Here is a 23,298-nt window from a genome sequence, read left to right as displayed (position 1 = left end):
CTCTATCAGGGTTCCATGATGCTTTGCTTCCTAGGCACCTCGCCACAGCATGCCGGGCAATGTCTCTTATTCACAGTATGGTGGTGGGACCAAGGGCGCAGAGAGGTGGGTACTGATTACCCAGGCGTGTTAGGTCAACTGGGTCACTTCTCGGTGCCGCACAAAGTATTTATTTATTTTTTTTCAGGCAGGAGTGTTGCCACACCTACCGGATTTGCCCATGTGCCCCAGTACCCAGGACACGTACAGCTCACGGCAGCCCTGGTCAGGTCAGCCCTTTACGCAAATTTAGCAAATTTTATATTAATACAGAGAAATGTATTTTTCAATAACCGGCGATTTTTATGTAGTGTGATTGGTGTTATTAATAAATAGACCTCTTAACCTTTTATATATGCGCTAGAAATTTGTATTTTTATTAGGGGTGAGCGGGTTCGGATTTCTGAAATCCGAACCCCCCCGAGCCCCCCCGATCCGAGTCCGATCCGAGTCAGGCTCGACTTTTCCCGCCTGACTCGGATCTGAAATCGAGGCAAAACGTCATCATCCCGCCTTCCGAGTCTCGCGGGTTTTGGATCCTATATAAGGTACCCGCGTCGGCACCATTTTCTCACTCGGCTGTGGACAGTGAAGAGGGAGGGTGGGAGTTAGGGCTGTGTAGTGTAGTGTAGTGTAGTGCTGCTGTTGTCCACTACTTCAAAGTCCATAGGGGCTGGCTGTGTTGTGCTGTGCTGCTGTTGTTAATAGGGGCTGTGTCCACTACTTCAAAGTCCATAGGGGCTGGCTGGACTGTGTTGTGCAGTCAGTTCTCCATAGGGGCTGTGTCCACTCCAAAGTCCTGTGCAGTGTCCCAGTCCTAAAGGAGTGCTGTAGTGTTGTCCAGGGGGTGCTCTGTCCATCAGGGGTGCTCCCCCCAAGTGCTAAAAAAATTATATATTTTCTGTGTTTGTGAATTGTGTGCGCAGTAGCCGCACGTGCATCAACAAAGTAGTGCCAAGCGTGCGCCTGTGTCATAAGTAAAGGGCCGGCTGGCTTGACCGTTAAGGGTGCTGTAACCCCCGAGAGTACACTCCAGTCCAAACCAAAAAAAAAATTATTTTCTGTGTTTGTGAATTGTGTGCGCAGTAGCCGCACGTGCATCAACAAAGTAGTGCCAAGCGTGCACCTGTGTCATAAGTAAAGGGCCGGCTGGCTTGACCGTTAAGGGTGCTGTAACCCCCGAAAGTACACTCCAGTCCAAACCAAAAAAAAAATTATTTTCTGTGTTTGTGAATTGTGTGCGCAGTAGCCGCACGTCCATCAACAAAGTAGTGCCAAGCGTGCGCCTGTGTCATAAGTAAAGGGCCGGCTGGCTTGACCGTTAAAGGGTGCTGTAACCCCCAAAGTACACTCCAGTCCAAACCAAAAAAAAAATTATTTTCTGTGTTTGTGAATTGTGTGCGCAGTAGCCGCACGTGCATCAACAAAGTAGTGCCAAGCGTGCGCCTGTGTCATAAGTAAAGGGCCGGCTGGCTTGACCGTTAAAGGGTGCTGTAACCCCCGAAAGTACACTCCAGTCCAAACCAAAAAAAAATTATTTTCTGTGTTTGTGAATTGTGTGCGCAGTAGCCGCACGTGCATCAACAAAGTAGTGCCAAGCGTGCGCCTGTGTCATAAGTAAAGGGCCGGCTGGCTTGACCGTTAAGGGTGCTGTAACCCCCGAGAGTACACTCCAGTCCAAACCAAAAAAATAATTATTTTCTGTGTTTGTGAATTGTGTGCGCAGTAGCCGCACGTGCATCAACAAAGTAGTGCCAAGCGTGCGCCTGTGTCATAAGTAAAGGGCCGGCTGGCTTGACCGTTAAGGGTGCTGTAACCCCCGAGAGTACACTCCAGTCCAAACCAAAAAAAAAATTATTTTCTGTGTTTGTGAATTGTGTGCGCAGTAGCCGCACGTGCATCAACAAAGTAGTGCCAAGCGTGCGCCTGCGTCATAAGTAAAGGGCCGGCTGGCTTGACCGTTAAGGGTGCTGTAACCCCCGAAAGTACACTCCAGTCCAAACCAAAAAAAAAATTATTTTCTGTGTTTGTGAATTGTGTGCGCAGTAGCCGCACGTGCATCAACAAAGTAGTGCCAAGCGTGCGCCTGTGTCATAAGTAAAGGGCCGGCTGGCTTGACCGTTAAAGGGTGCTGTAACCCCCAAAGTACACTCCAGTCCAAACCAAAAAAAAAATTATTTTCTGTGTTAGTGAATTGTGTGCGCAGTAGCCGCACGTGCATCAACAAAGTAGTGCCAAGCGTGCGCCTGTGTCATAAGTAAAGGGCCGGCTGGCTTGACCGTTAAGGGTGCTGTAACCCCCGAGAGTACACTCCAGTCCAAACCAAAAAAAAAATTATTTTCTGTGTTTGTGAATTGTGTGCGCAGTAGCCGCACGTGCATCAACAAAGTAGTGCCAAGCGTGCACCTGTGTCATAAGTAAAGGGCCGGCTGGCTTGACCGTTAAGGGTGCTGTAACCCCCGAAAGTACACTCCAGTCCAAACCAAAAAAAAAATTATTTTCTGTGTTTGTGAATTGTGTGCGCAGTAGCCGCACGTGCATCAACAAAGTAGTGCCAAGCGTGCGCCTGTGTCATAAGTAAAGGGCCGGCTGGCTTGACCGTTAAAGGGTGCTGTAACCCCCAAAGTACACTCCAGTCCAAACCAAAAAAAAAATTATTTTCTGTGTTTGTGAATTGTGTGCGCAGTAGCCGCACATGCATCAACAAAGTAGTGCCAAGCGTGCGCCTGTGTCATAAGTAAAGGGCCGGCTGGCTTGACCGTTAAAGGGTGCTGTAACCCCCGAAAGTACACTCCAGTCCAAACCAAAAAAAAATTATTTTCTGTGTTTGTGAATTGTGTGCGCAGTAGCCGCACGTGCATCAACAAAGTAGTGCCAAGCGTGCGCCTGTGTCATAAGTAAAGGGCTGGCTGGCTTGACCGTTAAGGGTGCTGTAACCCCCGAGAGTACACTCCAGTCCAAACCAAAAAAAAAATTATTTTCTGTGTTTGTGAATTGTGTGCGCAGTAGCCGCACGTGCATCAACAAAGTAGTGCCAAGCGTGCGCCTGTGTCATAAGTAAAGGGCCGGCTGGCTTGACCGTTAAAGGGTGCTGTAACCCCCGAAAGTACACTCCAGTCCAAACCCCAAAAAAAATATTTTCTGTGTTTGTGAATTGTGTGCGCAGTAGCCGCACGTGCATCAACAAAGTAGTGCCAAGCGTGCGCCTGTGTCATAAGTAAAGGGCCGGCTGGCTTGACCGTTAAGGGTGCTGTAACCCCCGAGAGTACACTCCAGTCCAAACCAAAAAAAAAATTATTTTCTGTGTTTGTGAATTGTGTGCGCAGTAGCCGCACGTGCATCAACAAAGTAGTGCCAAGCGTGCGCCTGTGTCATAAGTAAAGGGCCGGCTGGCTTGACAATTAAAGGGTGCTGTAACCCCCAAAGTACACTCCAGTCCAAACCAAAAAAAAAATTATTTTCTGTGTTTGTGAATTGTGTGCGCAGTAGCCGCACGTGCATCAACAAAGTAGTGCCAAGAGTGCGCCTGTGTCAGAAGGGCCGGCTGGCTTGACCGTTAAAGGGTGCTGTAACCCCCAAAGTACACTCCAGTCCAAACCAAAAAAAAAATTATTTTCTGTGTTTAGCCGCACGTATACATCAAATCGATATAACATAAATGGAGGACCAAACTTTTTCCGATAAAAATAAAATAGAGAAAGATCAAGAACCACTTCCTCCTAGTGCTGAAGCTGCTGCCACTAGTCATGACATAGACGATAACATGCCATCAACGTCGTCTGCCAAGGCCGATGCCCAATGTCATAGTAGAGGGCACATACAATCCCAAATGGCAAAGTTCAGGAAAATGACCTTGAAAAAGACATTTAAATCAGCTGAAGAGAAACGTAAACTTGCCAATATGCCATTTACGACACGGAGTGGCAAGGAACGGCTAAGGTCGATCCCTAGTATGTTCATGACTAGTGGTTCAGCTTCACATGACGATGGAAGCCCTCCTCCCACTAAAAAAATCAAAAGAGTTAAGCTGGCAAAAGCACAGCGAAGAACTGTGCTTTCTAAGAAGATATCACAAATCCCCAAGGAGAGTCCAAGTGTGGTGGTGGTTGCGATGCCTGACCTTCCCAGCACTGGACGGGAAGAGGTGGCTCTTTCCACCATTTGCACGCCCCCTGCAAGTGCTGAAAGGAGCACCCACAGTCCACTTGCTGATATGCAAATTGAAGATGTCACTGTTGAAGTACAACAGGATGAGGATACTGGTGTAGCTGGCGCTGAGGAGGAAGTTGGCGAGGAGGATTCTGATGGTGATGTGGTTTGTTTAAATCAGGCTCCGGGGGAGACAGTTGTTGTCCGTGGGATGAAAAAGCCCATCACGGTCATGCCTGGGCAGAAGACCAAACATTCCACCTCTTTGGTCTGGCAATATTTCTATCCAAATCCGGACAACAACTGTCTTGCCATATGTACCATATGTAAAGGTGAAATAAGTAGGGGTAGGGACGTCAACCACCTAGGAACATCCTCCCTTATACGGCACCTGCAGCGCGTTCATAAAAAGTTACTGTCAAGTTCAGAAACTTTGGCTAAGACCGTAAGCAGTCCAGGGACACCTAAATCCCGTTGTCCTGTTGTATCCAAGCGCCTGCAAACCACACCGTCAACTCCCTCCTCGTCAATTTCCTCCTTAGTCAGGATCGGAAGTAGTCCTGCAGGCCATGTCACTGGCATGACTGACTCTCCTATCCGGGATTCCTCTGGAGGATCCTGCATTGCTACGCCTACTGCTGCCGCTGCTGCTGTTGCTGCTGATGGGAGTCGTTCATCATCCCAGAGAGGAAGTAGGAACACCACTACTTTTACTAAACAATTGACCCTCCAACAGTCCTTAGCGAGGAGGATGAAGTACGACAGCAGTCATCCTGAAGCAAAACGTATAACTGAGGCCTTGACTGCTATGTTGGTGTTAGACGTGCGTCCGGTATCCGCCATTAGTGCAGTGGGATTTAGACAATTGATGGAGGTAGTGTGTCCCCGGTTCCAAATCCCGTCTAGATTCCACTTCACTAGGCAGGCGATACCGAGACTGTACAGAAACGTCAGAAAAAGTGTCCTCAGTGTCCTGAAAAATGCTGTTGTACACAATGTCCACTTAACCACGGACATGTGGACAAGTGGAACAGGGCAGACTAAGGACTATATGACTGTGACAGCCCACTGGGTAGATGTATCACCTTATGCAGCAACAGCAGCAGCGTCACCAGTAGCAGCATCTCAGAAACGCCAGCTCGTTACAAGGCAGGCTACGCTGTGTATCACCGGTTTCAGTAAGAGGCACACCGCCGACAACCTCTTAGAGAAACTGAGGGAAATCATCGCCCAGTGGCTTACCCCACTTAGACTCTCCTGGGGATTTGTGATATCTGACAACGCCACCAATATTGTGCGGGCATTACATCTGGGCAAATTCCAGCACGTCCCATGTTTTGCTCACACAATAAACTTGGTGGTGCAGAATTTTCTGAAAAGCGACAGGGGCGTGCAGGAGACGCTTTGGGTGGCCCGAAAAATTTCTGGCCACTTTCGCCATTCAGCGACTGCGTGCCGAAGACTGGAGCGCCAGCAAACACTCTTGAACCTGCCCCGCCATCACCTGAAGCAAGAGGTTGTGACGCGGTGGAACTCAACCCTCTATATGCTTCAGAGGATGGAGGAGCAGCAAAAGGCCATACAAGCCTATACATCCACCTATGACATAGGCAAAGGAGGGGGTATGCACCTGACTCAAGCGCAGTGGAGAATGATTTCCGTGTTGTGCAAGGTTCTCCAGCCCTTCGAACTTGCCACACGTGAAGTCAGTTCAGACACAGCCAGCTTGAGTCAGGTCATTCCCCTCATCAGGCTTTTGCAGAAGCAGCTGGAGAAAGTGAAGGAGGAGCTAAGACGGAGCGATTCCGCTCGGCATGTGGGACTTGTGGATGAAGCCCTTCATTCGCTTTGCCAGGATTCCAGGGTGGTCAATCTGTTGAAATCAGACCACTACATTTTGGCCACCGTGCTTGATCCTAGGTTTAAAGCCTATGTGGTGTCTCTCTTTCCGGCCGACACAAGCCTGCAGAGGTGCAAAGACCTGCTGGTGAACACACTGTCAGCTGAAGCGGAACGTGACACGTCAACGGCTCCTTCTTCATTTTCTCCCGCAACTGGGGCTGCCAGGAAAAAACTTAGGTATCCTAAGCAACCCGCTGGCGGTGATGCAGGGCAGGCAGGACCAAGTTTGGACATCTGGTCCGGACTGAAGGACCTGGCAACAATTTCTGACATGTCTACTGTCACTGCATATGATACTGTCACCATTGACAGAATGGTGGAGGATTACATCGGTGACAGCATCCAAGTAGGCATGTCAGACAGTCCATACCTGTACTGGCAGGAAAAAGAGGCAATTTGGAGGCCCCTGTACAAGCTGGCTCTATTTTACCTGAGTTGCCCCCCCTCCAGTGTGTACTCCGAAAGAGTGTTTAGTGCAGCCGGGAACCTTGTCAGCGAAAGGCGTAGGAGGTTGCTTCCACAGAATGTGGAGAAGATGATGTTCATCAAAATGAATTATCAGCTCTTCCAGGGAGACCAGCCTCCAGAAGGTACAGAGGGACCTGTGGTGGTGGATTCAAGTGGGGACGAGTTAATACTTTGTGAGGATGAGGATGTACACACTGAAGAGGGTGAGGAATCGGTGGATGAGGAGGATGAGGATGACATCTTGCCTCCGTAGAGCCAGTTTGTGCAGGGACACATTAATTGCCAGCTTGTTTTGTGGGGGCCCAAACGAACCAATCATTTCAGCCACAGTTGTGTGGCAGACCCTGGCGCTGAAATGATTGATTTGTTAAAGTGTGCATGTCCTGTTTATACAACATAAGGGTGGGTGGGAGGGCCCAAGGACAATTCCATCTTGCACTTCTTTTTTTTCTTTGCATTATGTACAGTTTGGGGCCTAGTTTTTCTAACTGCCATCCTGTCTGCCACTGCAGTGTCACTCCTAGATGGGTCACGTGTTTGTGCCGCCCACTCGTGTCGCTTAGCATAGTCATCCAGCTACCTCGGTGCAACCTTTTGGACATGAAAACACTATTGAGAGGTGTGAGGTGTTCAGAATAGACTGGAAATGAGTGGAAATTAAGGTTATTGAGGTTAATAATAGTATAGGAGCAGAGAAACCAACAAATTCTGTGATTTTAGCTGTTTTTATGCTTTTTAAAAAAAAAATACAGATCCAAAACACAAAACCCAGAACCCAAAACACGGAAGGGTGGTTTTGGCAAAACCAATCCAGATCCAAAACACGAAGAAAGATCCAGATCCAAAACCAAAACACAAAACACGAAAAGTGGCCGGTGCACACCCCTAATTTTTATAGAAGTCTTTAATCCTTGTGTCAGGGGTAAACGCAGACGGCCTGATTCAGAGATGCATGCAAGTCAGCCGCATTGCGTGCTCAGAAATAATTGCGGATTTTCATCTGTATGTATCATACATGCCTACCCTCCCGGGATGGCTGGGAGTCTCCTGAATATCAGGTGGTGCTTCTGACCCCCGAAAAAGTAGCCAAATCTCCTGGCCGCTGTCACCCGCAGTGGGGCTGAATCGCGTCATCGCAGCCCCGGCCCCTGCTTCGCTTCGCAATGACATTAAGCTCAGCATTGTGAAGAGGGGGCCCCCAATACATCATCATTGCCCAGCCATGCCCCCCCGCTGTATACAGACATTCAGCTCCCTCCCAGAAGTAGGGATGGCCATCGGTATGCTTACCATCGATTGCAAAATAGAAAGTGACCATCGATGGTAACCAACTATGCAATGGATGTCCATAGATGGCTTTACCAACCGATGGTCATCTCTGGTCCTTGACTGACTGGCCCGTGGGGGTGTGGCTTTTCTCAGTGTCCTGGCACCTTGTTAAAAAAAAAAAAAACTATTCGGTTATGTTCTTCCATCGATGGAGGGAGACCATCTGGTTCTCCCCCTTCAATGGGAAAACATTCAACATCGGTAATAAACCATCGATGATTATGAATCATTGATGGTCGATGGCCATCCCTAGCTGGAAGGAGGGAGCTGAATGTCGGCAAGTATGGTATGTATCTATGTGTCTCTCTGGCCTCCCAACAGTGCTGGCCAGTCTCTCAGTGCCACCCACTTCCAAACTGCAGGAGGTTGGAGTTACAGCGAATCATGGAAACCTAGCCCTGCTCCCCAATGTAAATTACAGCAATCGTGGTATTGAACAGCGGAGGGTGGAGACACAATGACAATAATGTGCTGTATGGGTTGTTGTGTTGTGGCACTGGGCAGACAGCAGCCAGTGCCTCCCATTCTGCTCATGTGCTGCCTAGTTTGTGGATCCAGGACGTATTCTCAATTTTCAGAAAAATTCAGGAACAATTATTCATATTAAAATTCCTGGCAGAATACAAGCAGTATATTTCTACTGCCTCCAGCACCATGTGCCTTTATCCTGCTGATTACTGACAGACAGTGAAGCATTGTACTGCATTATTCACTAGTAAATACAGCTGACACTGACAATTAGCAGTCTGGCTCCTTTCAGTGGGATGGTCTGGGCGCAGGTTATAGTGGATGGGGGGTGTGGGCAGCTTGGAGCGGCTCTCTGTCTACTTGTACTCAAGCTTAGTGATAGAGTGGATGTGATCGCAGACATTACCTCGCTGTCATTCTGCCAGCACCATCAGTTATATACAGCTAGTGCTTAGCAGCAACATGTGGAAGGGTAGACACATTTGAACACTGCAATGCAAACATATTTCACTGTACATTGCCTTAATCTTCATATAGTAAAGACATTTCACCACAAGAAGCCTAAGCTTACCTGTTTATGACTAGTGTGTGCCACAGTATTCAGCAATGTGTGAGCTTTTATAGGTGCACCCCCTGACAGCTATCTGTGTATCAGTATATCTCAGACTCTCTCATTTCTCTATGTCAGTGATTTCCAACCTCGGTCCTCAAGGCACACTAACAGTCCTGGTTTTGGTGATATCCATGCTAAAGCACTGATGGCTTAATCAAAATAACTGAGGTACTAATTACAGTTATGTTGCCTGTGCTCAAGTATGGCTATCCTTAAAACCTGGACTGTTAGTGTACCTTGAGGACCGTGGTTGGGAACCCCTGCTCTATATCTTAGCAGGTTGGTTACCCGATAATGGCGTTTGGGATCACAACGCTGGCATCCTGACAGGGCTAGGATACCGACACCAGTCGGTAAGTATCCTAACCCTACCCCTAAACCTAACCATCCCTCTCCGCTGCCTGAACCTAACCCCCCCCTAGTGCCTAACCCTCCCCTTAGTGCCTAACCCTAACCCCTAACCCTCCCCCTAACCTCACCACTTACCATCGGGTTTCCGGTGGTCAGGATACTGGCGCCGGGATTCTGACAGCTGGGATTTAGGCTGGTTTATGTAAAATTAGGGAATCTCATATTATAGGTTAATTTGGGCAAGCTTGAGGGCAAGGGGGTGTTAGATATTTTCCTGTCCCAGAAACTTTTGCACAGCAACAAGTTATTTGTGATTATGCAAGCACAGTTGCAGTAGCGCAGTACAATAACAGCTGGTAAAAGGAATGTGTGCCAGCTCATCTCCCTTAATGAAATAGGTGTTCAACCTAATTACCACTCCCACATGTCCCTCCTGTACAGGTCTTAAATACAGCAGAAATAGCTGGTAACAAGAGCTGACACTTTCTGTCCCCCGAGACTGTCACTCAGCTTCTTATCAATGCACTGTCAGTCTCTGTACGTTGCCCTTGGTCTCAATCTTTACCAGTTGTAATATTTAGCCATAATAGCCCTAACTACTTGTTTGCCCAACAGGTCAGGGTTACTATTTTCTCTACTAGTATCTCAGTTGAACGGGATGAAAAGAAGCACCACAAGTGTGTGTGAATGATTAAAAAACAAAATGTATAAGCAGAGATGGGGGCCCATGTGCATTCCCCATCCGGTGCCCCCTCCTCTCTCCTTGGCAGTGCACTGACCGCAGCAGTAGACTCTGGGCACTAGTCTGCGCACAGGTTCTACTGCACGTGCACAGGTTATTGGGAAAATGGTGCGGCCACCATTTTCCCGGTGATTTCTCTACTGCACTTGCGCAAACGTCGGGAGAATGGCAGCTGCGGCCATTTTCCAGGCGTTTAGTGCAGCGCTGCTATAGCCAACGCGGGACTTCGGAGAGGTAAGTATTAAAAAATATGGGTGCAGGGTGTGCGGTGTGGGCCCCCCTGCACCCAGTTGTCCATGTGCACCGCACACCTTGCACCCATTATAGATAGGCCCCTGTGTATAAGTGCCTCTGGACAGTGCCCCTGCCTTGCCGTGCTCTGTTCCACGCCACATGTCACACCACCCTAGTTATGACCCTGGTACAGTGGGTGCCAATGCCCTTAGATCTCTACTAATGCCACTGATAAAATGGTACTAAGGAAACAATCTGCAGCTATTTAAACCAGTAAACAACGTACCCGCAATAATTGTCACTTACGAAACTTCTTAAAACCCAGAACAACTTTCTGGATTTTTGCACCCAACATTTAATTTACATTAGTGGTTATACAGTATTTATTCATTTCCAGACACGGCAGCTAATCACATTTTACACCTCTTACCTTCGGCAGCATTCTGTAGATGTCCTCTGCGATTAAAATGTTCTTTTTTGTTTCCACTTCATATGTAATGTTACTTCCAAGTGAGGTATTGTTTTGAGATACTATAAAGTTGTTAACAGCATTGCAGCAGGAAGACAAATACAATCTGCAAAGAAGATCAGCATATCAGTCTATAACTATGTCCTGTTATGCTATAATAATACATAGCTGGTAAATATAGAATTGTGGGGGAGATGTATCAAAGCCTGGAGAGAAATAGGGCTCTATTTATAAATCTTTTTTTTTACTAAAATAATGTGAAAAAGGGTGTTTTCACACCCTTTTCACATTATTTTAGTTTTACCAAAATGTATTAAACGGCAATTGGAGTAGTTTTCATGATAAACTACTCCAAGCCCTTTAATTCACATTTCTTTAGCAAGCAGATTGCATTTCTCATACTTTTAATGGGAAATGCGATCTTCCCAAAATTTGATAAGGCGGGATTGTGGAAAAATATCCGGTAGGAGCCCTGCTATAACATTGCCATCTGGGAGTTGGCGTTAAGCAGGGTTCCCATCCTTTTCCCGGCTCCTGCCCCAATCTGACAAGCAGAGCAGAGCTAGGAGTTGGCCCCCTTTGATCAGCTTTGACCACAAGCTGATCATTGTAGATCTATATAGACCACAAGCTGATCACTGTAGATCTATACAGACCACAAGCTGATCACTGTAGATCTATATAGATCACAAGCTAATCACTGTAGATCTACAGTATATAGACCACAAGCTGATCACTGTAGATCTATATAGACCACAAGCTGATCACTGTAGATCTATATAGATCACAAGCTGATCACTGTAGATCTACAGTATATAGGCCCTGACCTGATTCAGAGCCGGACGCTCTGACAGAGCGCTCGCTCTGAATCAGGGCGTCTTTTTTTTTTTTTATGGAGCGACTTCCTGGCCGCTCGCATTGCTGTGGGTTGACCATCGCGACCATCGGGCTTGCGACGAGACCCTTGTGGTAGGGTCTCGTGGCCGCAAGCCCCAGAGAGCTTTCTGCTCAAACAGCCGAAAGCTCTCACACTGACATCACTTGTGATGTCAGTGGGGCCGCCCCCAGACGGTAGGCATTCTCATGGGAACGCCTCCATCTGGGCAGCCACCCCCCCGGCCCGCCCATCAAAGGGGGCGTGCTGTCACTCAACATCGACAGCACGCCCCCTTTAGTGCGAGACCCAGAGCGACGGATTGCCCGTCGCTATCCGGGTCTCGCGCATGCGCACAACGGAGCCGGCTCCGTCGTGCGCATGCCCTCTGGGCCACTATCGATCCGGTTGCAAGCGCTCAGTGCTTGCGACCGGGTCTGAATCAGGTACATAGACCACAAGCTGATCACTGTAGATCTATATAGACCACAAGCTGATCACTGTAGATCTATATAGACCACAAGCTGATCATTGTAGATCTATATAGACCACAAGCTGATCACTGCAAAAAAAAATATATATAATAAAAAAAAACCAAAGCAAACACTTACCTGCAGCCGCCATCTCAGTTTACAGCACAGCTGACCAGGGTCACAGACCAGGAACCCCGGTAATCGGCTGACCGGAGGAGAGAGCTCACCAATCACGAGGTAAGGGTCACGCGGGGAGGGGGGCGGCCGTGGGGAGGAGGTAGTGTTAGCCAGCATTGCTGCATGCACGGGGGGGCACTCTCACTGTATTTTTTGTAAAAATTCAGTGAGAATTATGCGGTGGGGATTCGCAGGGACAGAGATTTCGCGTAAGCTCTGTCCCTTCTTGAGAAGGTTGATATATTCTCATGATAATTCACAATGCGAATTTAGGTGAAATGATCACACTGCAATCCCCATTTGAAATGCGGATTGTAGCAAATAAGGGCCATAAAGTGTGGAGAGATAAAATACCAACCAATCAGCATCTAAGTGCCATGTTACAGGCTGTGTTTGAACAATGACAGGAGCGGCTTGGTTGGTACTTTATCACTTTCCAGGCTTTGAAATATATCCCCTCCACAGTATGTTGTATATAGGATGAAATGATGATATAGGATGAAGTAATGATGAAAGACTCTATGTATCTAAGCCTAAAATGCTATAAAAATAGGTTTGCCGCAATACATATGGATACGCATACGTAAATTATTAAACAGGTTCGCAGGAGATATCTGCTGCAGACCCGCAGCACGGGATGTAGTTAAAAAACTTACGATCGGGATGCCGACTGATGGATTCCCAGCGCCGGAATCCCGAACTGCGGACAGAAGACCGGCGCCAGAATCCTGATATGAGTGGAGATGCCGATGCTGGGATCCCGACAGCCGGCATCCTGATCGTAAATGCAGCGGGCGCGCTTAGCTGTTAGCTACGTGGGGGGTGGAGGAGTTTAGATTTAGGCACCCCGGGGGGGTTATGGTTGGGCTGCGGGAGGGAGGAGTTTAGGGTTAGGCACTACGGGGGAGGGCTAGGCATTAAGGGGGGATGGTTAGGTTTAGGCACTAAGGGGGAAGGGTTTGGTTTAGGCACTAACCGGGAGGATTAGGGATAGGGTGTGGGGTAGGGAGGGTTAGGGTAGAGAAAAGGAGGGTTAGGGGGTGAAGGGGAGAGGGATAGCATACTTACTTATGCCCTGTTGGGATTATCAGCATCGGAATGCCGCTGTCTGTGTTTTGATAGCCGGCATCCCGTGTACCGGGATTCTATACCGAACCCCTGCGGCACAGCGAGCCCAATAGTATTCTATAATGCTGCAATGCGCCCATATGCAGCAAGCTTCTGAAATATATCCCCCCCCCACAGTATCTGAAGCTTGTGTACGATAGGCAACATAGGGACTGTGGAGCTGATTCAGAGATATGCGCCAACCCGATGGTTAGCGTACATCTCCGATTGTGACTCCTCTGCGACAACGCATGACCCATACTGCGCATGTACAGTACGGGTCTGCGATCCCGCATTGTAGTCCGGCAGCAGACTGTCAGTGATTGACAGTCTGCTGCTGTTTCTTGGTGGGGAGGGTGCAGCAACGGTCTCTGTTTCACAATTTGGAGGCGTGTCACTGCTGTTGGGGGGGGGGGGGGAGGGAAGAGGCCAGGATCTCCGTCGGCTAATGGAGATTTACTGGCCTCTTTTGTGTGTCTGCGGCGGTCGGCTAGTGACCCTATGGTCACTCGGCCGGCCGAGGATCACGGATATGAACCGTTGGACGCAGCCCGGATAGGTAATGCATGCAGGAGACATGATGCCTCATGCTTTAATTAATAGCATTTCAGTCTGAAATAAGATATACTGTAATTAATGACTCAATGGCCCAAGAACACAGGCCAGGTTCTAAAACACATATACTGTCACATCACCTGAATCTGCCGTATTCTTGTGGTCTCTTCTGCCAGGTGCAGTTCTGCACTTCATTAACAGCCTGGATGTAATAATCCTCTGAGTACCTGTAGAAATTACATTTGTCAACGATTTTAAAATGGACTTCTGGGCATTTTCTTTCCATAATAAAAGCTGTAAAGCAACTCCAGGAAAGTCTTTATACATAAGTGTTATGAAGATTCTACAATGATATCAATATTAAGATGTGTTTGCAAATTGTTGGGGTTTGAGGCTGACATTAAAGTCTACTAACATTTTTGGCGACCGCTTAATAATTTATAAATAGTGGTTTTACAACAAGTGGTCCTTAATTCCATGAAAGGTCCGTGTATTACCTGTATGGAAGAACTTTGGAGAACCTTATGAGATCAGACACATGTCTAGGCATGGCATCATTTTACAGTGCCTATCAAACAGCGGCATCCCTAAGGGGGTGCGGTCCGCACTAACCGAGGGGGTGACACCAAAATACCGGCTCCCACCTGGAGCCCAGTCACTGAGGAGCTGGCAGTGCAAAAAGAGTCTTTGGGGGCAGCCCGGCATCTCTGGGAGTGCAGGTAATGCCCCCAGAGTGATGAAAACGGGGGGGGGGGGAGTGCCGCAAGACCATGAACCCTTTTCGGATGTGCTGAGTTCTTGTTTAGCGCACTGACCCCTGTGACGCCACTGCTATCACAGACTAACCTGCTACACAGACGGTGCGCACGCTCTGTACTCACTCTGTGACAGCAATAGGAGGTGGCCACAGGGAGGGTTAATGGGGAAAATTCTAAATTCTGCAATTGTCCAATATTAAACAATTCCGATAATAGCTAAGGCTGTGTATATGGGAATATGAAAGTAATACATCATATAGTAAGAGAGTGCAGTCATATCGCTTTTATACTTAAATTCTAGGTCTGACCCGGAGGTAATCTCCAAGCGCCATTGAAGCCAGCCAATCGCCCGGCATGCGGCGCGCTCCAGGTTACACTGCAGGGATTCACGGGTCATTCCCGTGTTAAACCCTGCAAGTTACCTGGATTGGATTGCTGAGTCACTTCACTTGGGAATCCAACCCAGTTTCCATTTACACCAAGGAGCTGCCTGGGTTAATCCTGATGTAAAAGGGGTATAACTGAGTAGAGTAATACCTCTTTTCCACCAAAAACCCGGGTCCGACCTGGCTTTTCAGACATAGTTCCAACCCAGGTCATTCACCATTTACACAGCACCATCGATCTGGGTTATTCTCAGGTCAGCCCCATTCACACTGAACCTGGGTCTGCCCTGCTAAACTTGTGACGTCATAAAAAGTGGGAGGTGACTGCTCCACAACCACCAATCAGCGCGTTTTAGGCATGACCCAGGTCAGATAAACTGGATTTCACTTTTTACACTGACTGCACCATTACCCAGTCCATCCTGGGTCAGACCCTGGTAGCTATCTGGGTTGGATTGCTGGGTCACTTGACCCGGGTTATTTTTCAGGGACCCTTTTACACTGAGCTGCAACATGGGTAGACCCAGCAAAAACCCAGGTTTTTGCTCTGGTGTAAAAGGGGTATAATACAGAGTAAGCAATATAGTGCAGACTTCTTCAAATCCTAACACATTTTAGCAATCTGTATGTACGCTGTGATAACCAGCAAGAACTCACAGTTCTCTTCAATGGTAGAAAATACATAATTAAGCCTAAAACTAAATTTCTACATAATCTGTTCCATTTTTTTTTCTTACTCCAGATGGGAATAGGAAAAACATTAATGGTGATTTGTTACAGATTGCATTCTGCATGTCACTAATGAACCCATCTAATCAATTTACCATGTAACCAATTAGCACTAATAAATAAAAGTAGACAAGTTAAAGGTTTACCATATGATTATAAGAAATGCCTGAAGGCTATTCCCTTGTGTGGATGTAAGAGATTATAGCAGCTGTCACGTAAATATACTGTATCATTATCATGTATTTGTAATGCGTCACATATTCTGCTGCTCAGGGCAGTCAGTGTACAAGTCACACAAATACTAATTAAACATAATAAAGTAATAAGGCAAGTACTAATACAAATGATACAAGTACAATTATAAGCAGCACATATACTGTACACTACAAGCACAAAATCAAGTTAAACATAAGCGCGTAACAAATAAAAGTTAAACATAAAGGTTACTTTCAAGGTAGACACAAAAAGCAGGTGCAGATGAGAGGCATAGGGTAGAGAGGGCACTACTTATAAGATTTTGGGGTCTATTTACTAAGCAGTGTTAGGAGACAGAGTGAAGAGTGATAAGGTACCAGCCAATCAGCTTCCCAACTGTCATTTTTCAAACACAGCCTGTGAGATGACAGTTGGGAGCTGATTGGCTGGCACCTTATCACTTTTCACTCTGTCTCCTAACACTGCTTAGAAAATAGACCCCTTTATAACCTGGAGGTGGGTAATATGCACAGAAGGACGCGCACGCCGAGGGGGCAGCTGGGAGGAATCTAATTGGATCCCTCTCAGAGGAGTCCATTCAGATCATTACCCAATAGAAGCCCATAGGGTGAAGTTGGCGTTACCCATCGAGTCGAAGCACCGGAATGTGGTAGTACATATGGGAAATGTGGTAAAACCCCGGAAAACTGCATTTTCGGGAGTTTTACCTAATTTTTCAGTTTAGTACATCCCACCCTGAGTGAGGTCGGCAGATGGAGAATAGTGCGGAGAAGTCATGGAGACAGGGCCTACCCTGGCCAATTTGGTGCCCTAGTCAAGATTTTAGCTACCCATGTTACCCGTTATTGTTTATTTCTTCAAAATACACTGAAGCAGCATGCTTGTATATATCTAGTATAATAAAATAAGATACTCAGTAGAATTTGATATACTAGAACTTTGCAATTAAAGTTTATTTAAGGGAATGCTTATTTTTTTATCATGCTGGTTTTTAAATGAGTTTAAATCCAATTCCTGTAAGAGAGTCTGTTTTCTAGCATTAATCTGTCTGAGTAGATGACATTCGATACGATACAGTTATCATAAGTGAATTAGACAATGTCGTCATCGGTTAGTGCGCAAGGTGGTTCCTAGGCAATAAGCCTCCCTGGTGTGCTACAAGTGGCTTTTTATTTTTAGCGAGTACATGTGCATTAATCATAAAATAATCACATTGCTTATAGATCAGGAACGGGACAAGCTGGCTAGTGCGACGTATGACTGCGCTTGGAGAAAGTGTTTAGGGGACGGCAGAACAAAAACTGAAGGCTCAGAGGCATTTTGGGATGGTCTCAAAAAAACAAAAAAGTCTAAAAGGCCAATTAGGCCTTTTATTGAGGAAACAATGTCTTGTAAAGATTCCCGGAGATGAAGTGGAGCCGTTGTGCCAGTAGGTTGTGTAATTAAACGATTACGGTGAATTGTTTTGTGGTGGTCATACATCTGGTTTCGCTTGTTATTACATTTTAAGAAACAATATATATTAGCGACATTGCAAGTCTGAATGAAAAATAATGCTATAGACAATTAGAGCTTTAGCTATTTAGTGGTTGATGTAAAAAGCAGCAAAAAGAGTGGAGAAATGGACCAGTGGAGCAGTTGATCCTACCAACCAATCAGCTGCGAGGTAGCATTTATCAAGTACATTCTATAAAATGAAAGGTAAAAGCTGATTGGTTGCTTTTTCCACTGGTCCACTTCTCCACTTAAAAAATGTGAATTGACCATATATAGGAAAAATCATCCAATAGCCTGATAGAAAGTTGCCAACACTTTGGGAAATGAGTATAAACATGTAGAATGTAAGCTCCTATGAGCAGGGCCCTCTACCCTCTTGTGCATCCCCTTACTATACCTTCATCTACTTCTTACTCTCTACCAGGGCACCGAACACTTGATTGCTTTGCATTGTTGCTTATCTGGGTGTTATGGTCGTGAATGTAGCACTGTACATTATCCATGTCCTGTAATGTATTGTATTGTACTGTACTGTAGGTCACTGTATATCAATCTATTTGTTTATGTACTTTGTAAGGCACTGCGGAAAACTTGTGGCGCCATATAAATAAATGATAATAATAATAGTATGAATCACTCACCTTTTCCTCAGAGACACTGACAAAAGACGATCCTGGACATCTCTGCAGAATAGGTTTGCTGTGTAATTATTTGGTTTAGGAATTCTAAGGAGAGAATAATAAAAAAAAAGATATGGTAGTGGCATTGCTGGTTTACTTACATTATCAGGTTTTTATTGCATTTCTTCCCTACAACCACATCTAATAATTACTAGAGATGTAGACGCAGTCACTGACGTTCTTGTGCCTTTAAGCGGGTCTGGGACTTTTTTGCTTATGCCCTTCCTTGGTGTCAGTGGTGTCACTGGGGTTGGTGACACCCAGTGTGCCTAATATATCCACGTGCCCAAAAAAGGGGACGTGGCCTTGCCGTGATGGGGCGTGGCCTCACAGCATCCCCCCGTTTCATCACTCTGGGGGAGTACCCCCAGCACTCCCGGAGATGCTGGGCTGCCCCCAGAGATTTTCCCTGCATTGTCATCTCCTCCTCAGTGATCGGGAGCTGGGCGCTGCTAAACGTCACAGTGCAGTGCCCGGCTCTTGGTCACTGAAGAGGAGCTGGCATTTTGGTGACACCTGGTGCGGTCTGCACCCCCCACAGCCCCCTAGTGATTCTGCTGCCTGGTATATATCCATGCGTTCACATGTGCAAGGTCTGAGATGCCTACCTGCAGCGTCTATAGGCGCTGCATTACCATCTGATGGGTCTTTAGATCCACCAACTGTCACCCCATCGCAACCTGCACCAGCCCAATGGCAGGTGGTGTTTCTCTGTATAAATATGGCCTCCTGTGCGAGCAGCTGTATGACTCTGTATGGAACCGCTTTCAGTGACAAGCCTGCGACACACCCATAACTTCTCAGTGCCTCCTTTTAGCCACCCCCTGTTACCTCCCAGTCACCATCCAGGAGCGCTCCTCACGTTTCTACCACCATGCGTCTGCGAGTCGATGCGACTGTAGTGTCTTTTTAGACAGATGTCAATGTCATTATTTTCTAAAGTAGTATCATCTATTAGCCTCTGGTTATTGCCCATCCTTGTGTCTTTGCCTGTATTTTGGGGGTATATACAGTATGCTGCTTTCTTTTTGTGCAGCTGATTTCAGTATATATTCATTGAGCACTCTCAGCTGTAATGTTAGCTTTGCGGACAGCATGTTTTATAGGTAATCTATGAAGTGTGGAGGTATTCTCTTTTTCTATGGTTTGTCCAATTACTGCCAATTTTACGTCTTCCATTTCCAAGTGCACTTTCACTCTTACTTCTAAATCATTAACACATCTTCATTTAAGCAGAGACATTATGAAAGTATTAATAAGCACAGTACGCAGTCTGTATCACTTTGCAAGCAATGCATTAGCAGCCAGTAGACTAATTACATTAAAATGAAATGCTTCTCTCTCTTTTCTTACTTTGTCTCTACTGTGTCAGGATAACACATCCCCCCCCCCCAAACCGTATCAATTCATGTTTTCAATAAATAGTTTGATGAAGGCTATCTAGAATATATATTCAACACTACTGTTGTGCGGTTTGGTTTTCCTGAAATACAAACACATCCGAACATAGGGGTTCCGAGTGAAATCGAGTCCTAGTTTGGAAGCACTTTAGGGTTCTGAGTCGACCCGAGTCCTGTTTCGGTTCAGCAGTCAGTTCGGAACTCAGGGCCTGATTCAGAGCCGGACGCTCTGACCAGAACGCTTGCTCTGAATCAGGGCCCTCCTCCAAGAAAATGGAGCGGCCTCCAGGCCGCTCGAATAGCTGCGGTTGACCACCCACAGCATATGCGAGCAGACAAAAAGATGGTCGCGATGGTCTTGACCATCGGACTTGCGACGTAGACCCTGCGGTAGGGTCTCCCTGCCACAAGCCCTGGAGTGATTTTGGCTCTATCAGAGCCAAAATCCTAGTGATGTCAGTGGGGCCGGCTTCAGACGGTAGGCGTTCCCATGGGAACGCCTCCGTCTGGCAGGCACACCTCCGGCACGCCCACCAAAGGGGGCGTGCTGTCAGTCACCATCGACAGCACGCCCCCTTTGGTGCGAGACCCGGAGTGATGGAAAGCCCGTCGCTCCCCGGGTCTCGCGCATGCGCATGACGGAGCTCCCTCCGTCGTGCGCAGTGGGGAACATCGACCCACTTGCGAGCGTACTGCTGCACGTGAGCGGGTCTGAATGACCCCCTCAGATTTAAAAACTGAACTTAGGTTTTAGATTGCATGTAAACAGGTCCAAAATATGTATTTTATGGGGGGATATGTTTTTTTTTTTTAAGAGATTGACATAAATTTTTAAGGAATCCAAAAACCGAACCAAAACTAAATCTGAACCAAAACACTAGAGCAGGTCTGGCCAACCGGAGGTTCTCCAGCTGTTGTGAAACTATAAGTCCCAGCATGCCCTGCCACGGTTTTGCTATTAGGAAATGTTAAAACTGTGGCAGGGCATGCTGGGACTTATAGTTTCACAACAGTGGAGAGCCACAGGTTGGCCAGGCCTGCACTAGAGGCTGGTTTTGCCAAAACCAAAACACGATGAATTAGAACCAAAACCAGAACGCTATCACTAAGTTCACTGTCCATCAGTGTAGTAGTAATTTTATGCTTTGGTTCAAACATATCTAAGTGAAACTTACCAAGGGGCATATTTATCGAACAATATTTGCAGGAATATCCCCCGAAAACATTTATTTTCCACCGCTGCCCACAAATATTAAGCATTACTTGGATGTATGTACAGGGGATTGAAGCAGATGTCGGAGAGATCTGCTGCAGTCTCCTGTTTTCGGCCACTAGAGCATCCCCTATAAAATACTGAATATAACAAGCTCCGGCGTGCTTCGCTTGGACCCGACAGCTAACGCCACTGTAGCGTATGGGCCACCATCTGCAGATTTTAACCCAGAAGTAATGTGATTGCATTAGCAATCATTTTACTTTTAACACATTGCAGGAACGGGCTCCTATCAGAGTCCCTGACCCTGCACGTGTTTAATGGTGCATTGGAGCGATACTTAATTTCTTATTGCCGCAATAAGTGGTGATAAGAAATTAATATCATCGGGACTCATTCCTGATATTTAAAAAATATGCTCCTAAGCAAGGCTTATTATCACATGGTCCACACTATTATTAAAAGCATTGTCCACTTTTGGAAAACCACATCTATTCCTCCTCCCCTAAGCAAATAAGTGGGCCCCACAACTTTATTAACTGTAGCTGAGAGCGGCTGCAGGTCACAGTGAGGGAGGACCGAATCTGTGCAGTTCCCTTCAATAAAGCTGAAAAGGGAACGTTAATTAGCTCTGTTGAAGAAGACTGAATGGATGGAGTACTCCCTCGCTGTGATCCCCCCTTATTTGCTATATGGTGAAGCAGGGGACAGGTAAAATGTGTTGGTTATGAATTCACAGATAGAGCAGGGGGTCACCCTCCTAAACGGAGAATGAGAACAAGCCAGGTGTTAGCCCATAAGTTAAGGATATGCCAATCAGAATAAACCATGTGGGTGCTGTATATTCAGCCCACCTGGACCTGTGTAGTGAGGCACCCAATGCTATGGGTTATAGTGTCACCAGCCAGCCTGTCATGGATTGACTGTTGTTGGTTGGGCTTTTATGGGGTAGATATTCCAAACACAATTGCTGCAACCAGCCCAGGCTATAATTGCCGGTGCTTGGACCACAATTGGAGGGCAGGGACAATGGCCATTATTTATTTACCAAAACTCCATCCATCATCAAGTTGACTGCGATGAATGGTGTCTCCAACATGCTGCCGCTAAAAGTGTTTCTTGACGCGCTTTCAATGTCCGTTAATGCAGACGCATTCACCTGTTTCCTATGTATATGCTCTATTATGGTGCAGGGCATTTTACGCCCGTGCAGTTGACAAACGCTCAATGATTTCAATATGTATTTTCTTTTTTCAGAAATTCCACTAACACAACTGTTACAAGTGTAGCCGCAGTGGGGAAAATGTCTGAATGTTTATAGGAAAATAAATTATATACTTTGTTAGAATGATTATTAAAATATATTAACACTTTTTTATTCAAGGCAGAAGTTAGAAGTAGGCAAAGTATAAGGGGAAGGCTGGAGTTAGTAGTTCCACAACAGCCGGGGAGCCGCATGTTGTCCAAGCCCTGTAAAGGTAATTTTATGAGTGCATGTATGTTGTATTGAGCGCATGCTTGTTACCCAGTACACCAATTATGTTATTACTACAGCACACTGTTGTCTCGTAAAACAAAAACAGCTCTTTCCATTCCATCGTGAGCCTCATAAAACAGCTTTACCAGTGTGTTGCACCCTCCTATGAATTTCAGGCATCCGTATAAGTCTTTTACAGTGAGCCTGTTAATGTAAAGCACATTTCTTGTGTCATTTTTAAACCAAATACGCAGCAACTTGAAGAGTGAAAAGGAGGGCACTATAATATTTCTTTTTTACTTTATTTATCGAAAAATAAATCTTTTAAATATGCATAAAATGTAAAGTGATATTGCAGCTCACTTAAATATGGTACATTACAAATGCCATGTCTTTTAGTGACGATGGGCCTGACGCAAATCCTGCCGAGAAGTGAGATTCCGTTCGCAACAGACTTGCAAAAGTATACGGACTCAGCTGAGGTCCTGTGCACTGAGACGCCCACTTCCAGGGTCTCGCATCCGAGGTTTACGTACAAAAGAAGAAACATCGGTTGCGCATCAAACTTCTGAGTAAGCCTATGCTGTCTCATACAGGGCAAGATGCATCAATGAGAAAAATGCGGTCAAACCCCGAAAATGCGGGTTTGACAGCATTTCTCATATGCACCAAGCCACTTGGTTGCGTTGGGTAATATCATCTTCCTGATGGCGTTACACATAGAAGCCTACGGGCTTCTTTCGGGAGTGAGCTGATAGAGGGATCCACCTGCCGCGGCATGTGCAGAAGGATGCCGGAGGGGCTTCTGGGTCATAGACCCAGAAGCCCCTCCACCGCAAAGGGCCGCTCTTACTGACAGAGCTGTCCTTGCAGGGATCGCCATGCATCCCGCCCACATAACGGCTCTACTAAGACGCCTCTCCAGAAGCAAATTAATTCACAAAGGCTCACTACTGCAAGTCCTGGAAATGGTACCGACACGCCTGCGTTTT

At 46.6% G+C, this 23,298-nt stretch overlaps 1 protein-coding gene across 3 annotated transcripts in view; it reads right to left on the bottom strand.

Moving 5' to 3' along the window:
- ST8SIA6 (ST8 alpha-N-acetyl-neuraminide alpha-2,8-sialyltransferase 6) overlaps positions 1-23,298 on the bottom strand; it is a 186,975-nt gene that overhangs the window by 40,724 nt on the left and 122,953 nt on the right. For all 3 annotated transcript variants that reach the window (XM_088478648.1, XM_088478646.1, XM_088478647.1), the window contains 3 exons: positions 18,178-18,261; positions 14,091-14,177; positions 10,726-10,870 (listed from right to left, as the gene is read on the bottom strand). In XM_088478648.1, the coding sequence (XP_088334774.1) occupies positions 10,726-10,870; positions 14,091-14,177; positions 18,178-18,261 (316 nt within the window). The remainder of the gene's footprint in view (positions 1-10,725; positions 10,871-14,090; positions 14,178-18,177; positions 18,262-23,298) is intronic.

The sequence above is a fragment of the Taudactylus pleione genome, unplaced genomic scaffold (assembly GCF_031769625.1).
Source record: "Taudactylus pleione unplaced genomic scaffold, aTauple2 ptg000216l, whole genome shotgun sequence".
NCBI classification, from domain to species: Eukaryota; Metazoa; Chordata; class Amphibia; order Anura; family Myobatrachidae; genus Taudactylus; species Taudactylus pleione.
Note: the sequence above shows the minus strand (reverse complement) of the source record. Positions and strands in the feature narration are given on the sequence as shown.